Source organism: Cricetulus griseus, chromosome 2, assembly GCF_003668045.3.
Source record: "Cricetulus griseus strain 17A/GY chromosome 2, alternate assembly CriGri-PICRH-1.0, whole genome shotgun sequence".
Classification (NCBI taxonomy): domain Eukaryota; kingdom Metazoa; phylum Chordata; class Mammalia; order Rodentia; family Cricetidae; genus Cricetulus; species Cricetulus griseus.
In genome coordinates this window covers 394,966,065-394,976,183 of record NC_048595.1, presented here as the reverse complement: position 1 = coordinate 394,976,183, position 10,119 = coordinate 394,966,065, and the positions used below count along the sequence as shown (strand labels likewise).

The 10,119-nt window shown below is 44.8% G+C and overlaps 1 protein-coding gene across 1 annotated transcript; it reads right to left on the bottom strand.

The window, feature by feature from the left end:
- Positions 1-2,430: 2,430 nt before the first annotated feature.
- On the bottom strand, positions 2,431-3,372 carry LOC100759014 (olfactory receptor 11A1). The gene has a single exon (XM_027397858.1). The coding sequence runs from the start codon at positions 3,370-3,372 to the stop codon at positions 2,431-2,433; it is 942 nt and encodes a 313-aa protein (XP_027253659.1).
- Between the last annotated feature and the right edge of the window lie 6,747 nt (positions 3,373-10,119).

The following is a 10,119-nucleotide window of genomic DNA, read 5'->3' as shown; positions in this document are numbered from 1 at the left end:
GATAATTAGCCATGTTTATTAAGGCCCGTCCTCTGGCCCCTTTCTAGGAAGCCGGATTCTGTAGGTCTGCTTGCTCAGAAGTCTTTGTTTGTAAATGGTGACCTGGGCCATGCATGTGATTGGCAACCACAGCCATCAAGCTATATTCCCAGTTCCATGGACATAGCAGTTACTTCAGATCATTCCAGTAATGGTGATCATGTACCAGACTTTGAAAAACATCTTCATATAGTAAAAGTAGATTAGAAATTTGTTTTTTGCATTGGGAGTTTAATGGAGGGGTTCACACATGCTCAGTACCTGCTCTGTCATTGAGACACACTTCAGACCCTTCCTTCCTCCCTTCTTTCTTTCTTTCTTTCTTTCTTTCTTTCTTTTTGGTTTTTCTAGACAGGGTTTCTCTGTGTAGCCCTAGCTGTTCTGGAACTAGCTCTTGTACTTCAGACTGGCCTCGAACTCACAGAGATCTGCCTACCTCTGCCTCCCCAGTGCCGGGATCAAAGGCTTTCGACACCACTGTCTGGCTTGTTTTTTTTTTTTTTTTTCTTAGTGAGACATGGTTTCTCTGTGTAGCCTTGGCTGTCCTGGAACTCACTCTGTAGACCAGGCTGGCCTTGAACTCAGATCTACCTGTTTTTGCCTCCTAAGTGCTGGGATTAAAGTTGTGCACCACCACTGCCTGGCAGAAATTTTTTAAAGAAAGAGATGGAGTTTTATTTTGATGTACGGTCTACCCTTAACACCTGGGGCTAAGGATACAGTAGTGACTCTTAGCTTTTGCCATTTTAAAAGTCTTCAAAGAGTCTCTGAGAGAGGCAGAGAGACTTAGTTCTCTGGGTTTAATTTTTCCTTTCTCTCTCATTTAATTGCCTCCTTCCTGTCTGTTACTATTTATTGTTCCAATATCAATGACAGCAACTAATTGGAACTCATAGAGCAGTGGCCTAATTGGTCTCCTGGGCTCCAGACTTGAGTAGTTTTGAGTTTTTGACTCTCCCCTAACTGACCTTTGTTTTCCAAGGCAAACCTCTGTATGCAACCCCTCTGGCTAGTATCCCTATGGACTTTAAGGCTAAGAGTTTTATTTCTTCATTTTTGAGATAGCATTTGAAGCATGAAGCATGACAGGAATCCTATCTTAATCTGTTTCAACCATTCCTCTAACCCCTCTTTCCTTTGTTTCCATCTTTAGGCTTGGCAGCCTTGGATTAAGAATCCAAAAGTAGAGACCGGAGAGATGGCTCACTGGTTAGAATGAGCACTGGCTGTTCTTCCAGAGAATCTGAGTTCAGTCTTAGTGCCCACATGATGTTAAACCTGAGAATCTTGAAAGACCATGGTCACATGTTTTGAGCCAAATTTGAAGCAAGTTTTAATTAAATACTGGCCAGGATGATGGGCTCTGGCCAGGTCCACATCAGGGTTCCCAGGAAATGGCAATGAGTCAAATTTTGCTGAGACTTTTAAAGGCAAACCCATAAGGCCACCATATTTTCCATCATGTCTAATCATGGACATAGATCCTGACATACTTGCTGCCTGCCTACATTCAATCACGGGAAAGCATACATCACGACATATTTCCTGCCCATGTACCTCCCACCCACATGTGATCAATCATGTGTGGTACAGACAGGCCAAACATAGGACAAACAGGAACTTAGCTGTCTTAACTACAAACAGAACTCTTAACCTGCAAGGTCTATTTTTCCTGTTTTGGTCTCCCATTAACTTAGAAGATGCATTGTTCTTGTTCCTGTTCCTGTTTTGGTCTCACAATGGCAGCCCACATTGTCTATAAATCAAGGTCCAAGGAATCTGACACCCTTTTCTGTCCTCCATGGTGCCAGGCAAGAGACATGCACTAGGCACACAGACGTACATGCAGGCAAAACACCAACACATGAAGCAAAATAATAAAACAAAAGAATCTGTCAATATTCTCCATCTGGCATTACTGCTCAGTTCCTTCTTGCATTCTTTTCAGTATTAATTCATTCAAAATGAATGTTTTTGAAATGCCTGTAGTGCTTAGGCCCTGTTTGGGTTGTGCGATTTTTATCTCTACCTAATCACAATGGAAAATTGGAGTTACCTCATTTTGTTTGATATTTGATTTCCATCCCATTATTTCCATCTTTTCTTTCTTTCTTTCTTTTTTTTTTTAATGTTTTTTGAGGCAGGGTTTCTCTCTGTATCCCTGGCTGTCCTGGAACTCACTCTTTAGATCAGGCTGGCCTAGAACTCACAGAGATCCACCTGTCTCTGTCTCCTGAGTCCTGGCATTAAAGGCATGCACCACCACCTCCTGGCCCATCTCAATCTTTGCAATACAATGGCCTTCTCCACTTGACTCTGAGGAATGGGCTCAGCTTAAGTTGAGGAAGAAGCCAATAGCTGTCCTGTACACACCTCAGTGGGGGCATGTCCTCAGATGAGCTGCCTCCAGAGCCTGTGCAGAGCCAGTTTTACTTCTTGATTCTTGAGACTGTAGATGATGGGGTTGACCATGGGAGTGAGCACTGTGTAGAGGACGGAGAAGGCCTTCCGGAGCAAGGCAGGCATGTGGTCTGTCGGGGCCACATAGACCACAATGAGAGTGCCATAAAACACTCCAACCACACTGAGGTGCGAGGAGCAGGTGGAGAAGGCTTTCTGTCTCCCGTGGTCTGAAGGTATTCTCAGCACAGTCCTCAGGATGAAGACGTAGGATGTGACGATCAACAAGAAAGGGGCGAGCGTAAGGCAACTCGAGATGCTGACGCCGGCTCCCCACATGATCCACACCTCCCCACAGAACAGCCCTACAACTGGAGCGAAGTCACAGAAGTAGTGGTCAATGACCCTGCTGCCTGGACAGAGGGACAGAGGGGCTGCCAAGGCCAGAGTGAGGGCAGAGAATAAGAAGCCGCCGAGCCACGCACTCGTGGCCAGGCAGCTGCAGGACCAGGTGCTCATGATAACAGGGTAATGAAGAGGACGGCAGATGGCCAAATAACGGTCATAGGCCATGGCAGAGAGCATGAGGCACTCAGCTGCAGCCAGTGAGGCAAACACATAGAACTGGGTGAGGCAGCTGCCCAATGAGATGATGTCCCCTCCTTCCAGGAAGCTCTGCAACAGCTGAGGCATGATGTTGGATGTATAGCCAATCTCTAGCAAGGAAAAGTGACAGAGGAAGAGGTACATGGGCGTGTGGAGGGTCCTACTGGAGGCCACAGCAAGCACGATGAGGATATTGCCACCAACCGTTAGCACATAGATGGCTAGAAAGAGAGTGAAAGGGAGGAAGCCCAGGAGTTTCAGCTCGCCAAAGCCCACTAGGATCAGCCAGGTGGTCTGGTTCTCACTGTCCCCATGTGACTTCCTCATGGAGATCTGAGGAAGAGAGATCTCTCAGAAGGGAGGAAGACAATCAATAGTAAACAATACTCTATTATGGCCACTCTCTGAATGGCTTAATGTTTACATGTCATAGCAAGTGTTGGAGACATGCTTTATTGTCTCCTGCTAATTTAAGAGAAGTCAATATCCAATGAGTTTACATCAGTTACTTAAGATCACTATGATGGGATTACGGTTTGAGCCCATTTGCTCAAATCTCCTGCATAACATACTGTTCTTTAGTGCTTTCCCCCAGACTTTTTCTTGGGGGGAAGATACAGTGGCATGAGAGAGCATCACGGCAGCAAACTATGCATCCAGTGATACCAGCTGAGTACCAATAGGAGAGGCACACCAGGCGAACTTTTTCTGGAAGGATGGGAGTGTTGCCATGGCAGAGGTGGCTTTATCCTGAAGTCATGCATATCCTAGGGCAGCAACCCATTTCAGACTATTTCTCTTCCTAAGAGGGCCAGACTTGGTGGGATGAGGAGGCAGCCCAGTCAGCTTGCTGTTCTGAGTTTGATCCCCAGCATCTACATGAAAGACATGTGCATCCTTGCACACCTTAACCCCCGGTGGGCAGGCGGAAATAAGAGGACCCCTGGGACTTGCTGACCAGCCAAATAAACCTCTAGGATCAGGGAGAGGCCTTGTCCTGCCCCCAGAAAGGTGGAAAGTGATTGAGGAAGATCGCAATATGTGTCTCCGACTTTCACAGGTGTGTGTACATGCACACTTGTACACACACACATGCGTATACCTGCATGCACACACACACACAGGCGCATATATCTCCCTCCCCACCCCCGCCAGCAGTCTTGGGAAACCAGACAAACCATTGTATAATTTACCCTGTGGATTCTTTGTGAATCTAAGTTAGTTTAGAACCTACTCCTCTGGGAAGCTATTTGTTTTCCTGGACAAGTGTTTGGTAATGCTGGATAGGGTGTCTGCAGAAGGAAGAAGTAATGAACAAATGATTTAGCCAAGAAAGATTCTTGTAAACTGCCAGAAAATCTTAGTCTGTGACAATTAGTACTTAGGTTGGAGAGAAGACAATCTTTTGAGACAAAGTATGACATTGTAGCCAAGGCTGGCCCAGAATTGACCCTGTGGTTCAGGCTGGCATTGGATTTCTGGTGGTTCTTTTGTTTTAGCTTCTCAAATTCTGGGATTACAGGCATGGGCTGCCTTGCCTGGCAGAAAAAGGCATTTAAATGGGAACCAAAGGACAGAGGGATCTCTAGGCCTTCCCATAGCTCAAGGAGTGGAATTCTGCCACTCAACATTAGAGATGGAACTAAGATTTAGAATAGAGATAAAAATCAAAGAGACATGTGTGTGCATGTTCAGGAGAGAGAGGGAGATGTGGGACTAGAAAACCCAACTTGACATGGAGGCAACAGTTTTGAAGTTAAAAATAGAACATCCAGTATCTACAGCCAGCAGCAAGAGTGCATGACTTTCGTGCGTCTGCCTTGGTTCTATCTTTTTCGTCATTGGCTTACATGGTGCAGACACACATCCAGTCTCATGGTGGTGAAGAGACAGAACAAGCTGAGTGCTTTCTGACATGTTTGTACACATTTTACCTTCTATGTGGTAATGACTTCTAAAGGATCCAGGCAGGGAACTGAACTGAGACTGAAATCAGACACTTGACTTGTCAGAGTTGGAATGAACAGTAAAACTGATCACAAACTTTTCAAGTCTATACCCTGAACTAATGCTTTAGATAAAAAGTTACTAATGCCTTTTTGTGAATTTGATGTTGGGTGTTGGTGAGATTTTACACACACACACACACACACACACACACACACACACACACACACACACTGTTTTTCTAGACAGGGTTTCTCTGTGTAGTTTTGGAGTCTGTCCTGGAACTTTCTCTGTAAACCAGGCTAGCCTTGAAATCACAGAGATCTGCCTGCCTCTGCCTCCTGGGATTAAAGGTGTGTACACTACTTGGCTTTCTTTTTGATCTTTTGAGACAGAGTGTCACTATTTAACTTGGACTGGCCTGAAACTCATTATGTAAACAGTCTGGTCTCAAACTCACAGAGATCCACCTGCCTTTGCTTCCTGAGTGCTGAGATCAAAGGTTTGTGTTACCATGTCTGGCTCTCCTGGTGACGTTCTTAAATTCATGTTTTATAGAATAGTTGCCTCATAAAGAATCACCAAGAGGTTTGTAATGCTGACGGTAGGAGCCTTACATATTTTTCTTTACTGAGACAATGAGTAGTGAAGTAAGTAGATCAGGAGAAAGCTGTAGAAAAGGACATACTAATTTCTGTAAAACTTCATGTAAATGGAGGAGGTGTAGACTCTGTATCCTCCCCATATTTCATCAATGACTTCAGGAGATGTGATAACTGTGCACGATTCATAAATGTTCAGATAACATGCAACAAGGAGGGAACCAATATTATGGGCAACAGGATGATCACTCAAAGAACTCTTGCAATTTGAAACATAGAAGATTAAAATGAACAAGAGTGTATTTAAAAATATACATGTAGCCTTTAATTCCAGCCCTCGGGAGGCAGATGCAGGCAGATCTCTGTGAGTTCGAGGCCAGCCTGGTCTACAAGAGCTAGTTCCAGGACAGCCTCCAAAGCCACAGAGGAAACCCTGTCTCGAAAAACCAAACCAAACCAAACAAAACAAAACAAAAAAAACCCAAAAAACTACATGTAAGCCTTAGCAATGAGTTTGAACAAGTATTAGAAAGATAAGAACTGATGTGGAAACACTTGTGTAAAGTAATTAGGATTTTGGGCTGGAGAGATGGCTCTGAGTTGAAAGCATAACTGCTCTTGCAGAGTTAGGGTCAGGGTGGCTCACCAGCTGCCTGTAACTCCAGCTCCAAGGGACCCAATGCCTCTGTTGTGCATGTACACACACACACACACACACACACACACATGCATACATATACACACATACAGATATACACATGCATACATATATACATGCACACATATACACTCTCAGACACATATACACACACAGACATACAATACACACACACACACACACACACACACACACACACACACACACACAGTTAAAAATTAAAAGAAATCTTTAAAAACAGTGGTTAGGATCTGTTTGCTAATTATCACGATTGAGGATGTGATAACTGTTGAATATGAAGACTACATGAAAGTTGTAGAAATGTTTAACTAATGGAAGAATACAAAAGCTGCCCTGATCAAGGGGCTCCTATGAAGACTAGGAATAGAGTTAAGTCTACACACACTCATAGTAGAACAAGACCCAGGGTACAGTGGTACCTGCCTATGCAGGAAACAACTATTGCTGTTTACAGAATTAGTTTTGATTATGGAAATAAGGTGACTCATAGGACACAGGATCAGAGTGGAGGGAACAAAGTTTCCATCTCTGACCTACAGAAGTTTGTTGGCAAAGACATGCCTCATCCACTGGACTCTCATAGGAAAATAAAGGAAGGTGAAGGTATCTGGCATGTTCCCTTCTCCATCTGTTCAGGTTGGGTCAGAGCTCGGCTGCTCTGAACAGAGAGCATTGTTGGCCCAGATGAACTCTAGATATTCAGTGGTGGGGTGGACTGACCTGTTCTTCAGGCTGGAGTCAACAGATGCTCTTCTGGTTGTCTTTACCCTGGCACTCAACTCTTCTGCCAGCAGAAAACTCTGTGAGCTTCCTGCTTCTCTCTCATGAAGCCTCCATGTCATAGCCTCCCCCAGCCCTGGAGCACTCACAGTAGCCCAAGATCCCTGTTCTGTATGCCCTGTTGCAGACACTACTGCCCTTTATAGAGTGGGGTGGCATCCTTCTCATGTGAAGGCCAGAGATGCTCCTGCTTGGAGCTTGGTGCCAGCTGGAGCAGCTGCTTCTGTGCCTTGGTTCTAGGGGATGGTTTAGCTCTCAAGAGACTGTACTTTGGCTTCACTTGAATGCAGTAACCAGCTGTGTCTGAGCTCGGGAAAGACTGGCAAAACAGGATGGTGAGGCCAGTGAGATGGCTCAGTGGGTAAAGGCACTTGCCTCCAAGCCTGGCAACCTGAATTTATTCCTCAGAATCCACATGGTGGAAGAAGAGAATAGACTCCCACAAGCTAGTCTCTAACCTCCATACTGGTGCTATAGCATGAGTATTTACACACATGCACACACATGGGCACATGATCACACACACACACACACATACACAGACACATACCCACAGAGGCATACACACAGACACATGCCCACAGAGGCATACACACACACACAGACACACAGACACACAGATACACACACACACACACACAGAGGCATACACACACAGAGACACATACCTACAGATGCACACACGCACACACACACACACACACTGTAAATAAATTCAAAAGCTATAATCAAAGCCAGCATTTATCAAATACTTTATGCCCAGAAGAGGAAACATTAGCTTGTCTGGTGATGAATCAATTCTCAGAATCAACCTTAAGAGGAAATGTGATGTGTGCTGTGATCTGTTCTTGCAATACTGGAATGGATTAATATGCCTGTGCCCAGGAGAGCTGGGTTAACAGTCTGACATGGGTTAGAAACCTGGTCCTGCTTTAGTCTTTTATCGGGGAAGGGGTAGATGAAATGGCTATATAATCCTGAAGATAACTTGTTCTGTTTAATTTGATGGATTAGTGTAAAGCCAAGTCAGACTCCTTCAGAGTCATAGAATCAATAGCACACAGGTGAGTGACAGCTGGGAATAGAGCTGTAGAGTGAGTCCCTGCCATATGACAGCAGGTCTGTACCAGGAGGAGGGGCCAGTAGGACTGGGAGCTGGCTTCTCCTAACAATAGAATAGTTTAAAATGCTGGCTTGGTACCATACACCTGTAATCCCACTACTTAGGAGGCAGAGGCAGGAGGATCATTGGAGAGGACTCCTAAACAGTGGGGGCTCCCTTTAAGACCCCAGATTAGGCACAAACCATACCCAAACACCTGTTTTCACAGAGATCCTTTATTTTTTACTTATTTTTTTATATTTATTTTTTACTAGTTCAAATTAGGAACAAGTTTGCCTCACATGTCAATCCCTTCTCCCTCTCCCTCTCCTCTCCCCAACCTCCCAGCCCCCACTCCATTCCCCAGCCGCTCCCCAGGGAAGGTAGGGCCCTCCATGGGGGCTCCCCAAGTTCACCACATCATCCTGGGCAGGGCCTGAGCCCTCCCCCATGTGTCTGGGCTGAGAGAGCATCCCTTCATCATGTGGGATGGGCTCTCAAAGATGGGCTCTCAAAGTCCCTTCTTACACCAGGAAAAAATACTGATCCACTACCAGGGGTCTCATAGAATGCCGAGGCCTCCTCATTGACATCCATGTTCAGGGGTCTGGATCAGTCCCATGATGGTTTCCCAGACAGCAGTCTGGAGTCCATATGGTCCCCCTTGTTCAGGTTAGCTGTTTCTGTGGGTTTCACCAGCCTGGTCCTGTCCCATTTGATCTTCATTCCTCCCTCTCTGCAACTGAGTTCCAGAGTTCAATTTAGTGTATAGCTGTGGGTGTCTGCCTCTGCTTCCATCAGCCACTGGATGAGGGCTCCTCATGCTCCCAGTTAGCTCAGGAAATCCTGGCCCTTCCCATTCTCCAGGGTCCATGCATTATTCTCTTAGACTCCTTCTTGATTCCTAGTTCCTTTGGTGATGAGGTTTGTAGGCTGGTAATCCTTTGCTCTATGTCTAATATTCATATATGAGTGAGTACATACCATGTTTGTCTTTTTGTGACTGGGTTACCTCATTCAGGATGTTTTTTTCTAGTTCCATCCATTTGCCTGCGAATTTCAAGATTCCATTGCTTTTTTTCCACTGAGTAGTACTCCATTGTGTAAATGTACCACATTTTCTCTACCCATTCTTCAGTTGAGGGGCATCTAGGTTACTTCCAGGTTCTGGCTATTACAAACAATGCTGCTATGAACATGGTTGAACATATGTCCTTGTTGCATGAATGTGCATTATTTGGGTATATGCCCAAGAGTGGAATTGCTGGATCTTGAGGTAGACTGATTCCCATTTTCCTGAGCAACTGCCATACTGACTTCCAAAGTGGTCTTACAAGTTTGCACTCCCACCAGCAATGGAGGAGTGTTCCTCTTTCTCCATATTCTCTCCAGTATAGAATGTCATTGGTGTTTTTGATTTTAGCCGTTCTGACTTGTGTAAGATGGTATCTCAGAGTTGTTTTGAGTTGCATTTCCCTGATGGCTAAGGATTTTGAGCACTTTCTTAAGTGTCATTTAGCCATTTTAGATTCCTCTGTTGAGAATTCTCTATTTAGTTATGCACCACACTTTTTAATTTCCTTGTTTGGTGTTTTGGTGGCTAGCTTCTTGAGTTCATTGTATATTTGGAAATCAGCCCTGTGTCAGATGTGGGGTTGGTGAAGATCTTTTCCCATTCCGTGGACTGTTGTTTTGTCTTACTGACTGTGTCCTTGGTCTTACAGAAGCTTCTTGGTTTCAGGACATCCCATTTACTAATTGCAGATCTCAATGTCTGTGCTACTGGTGTTATGGTCAGGAAGTGGTCTCTTGTATCAATTTGCTCAAGGGTATCTCCGACTTTCTCTACTAGAAGGTTCAGTGTGGTTGGATTTATGTTGAGATCTTTGATCCATTTGGACTTAAGTTTTGTGCGTGGTGATAGATATGGATCTATCTGCAATCTTCTGCATGTCCAAATCCAG

Excerpts from the sequence above, each read along its gene's own strand:
- LOC100759014 (XM_027397858.1), bottom strand. The coding sequence starts at position 3,372 with ATGAGGAAGTCACATGGGGACAGTGAGAACCAGACCACCTGGCTGATC.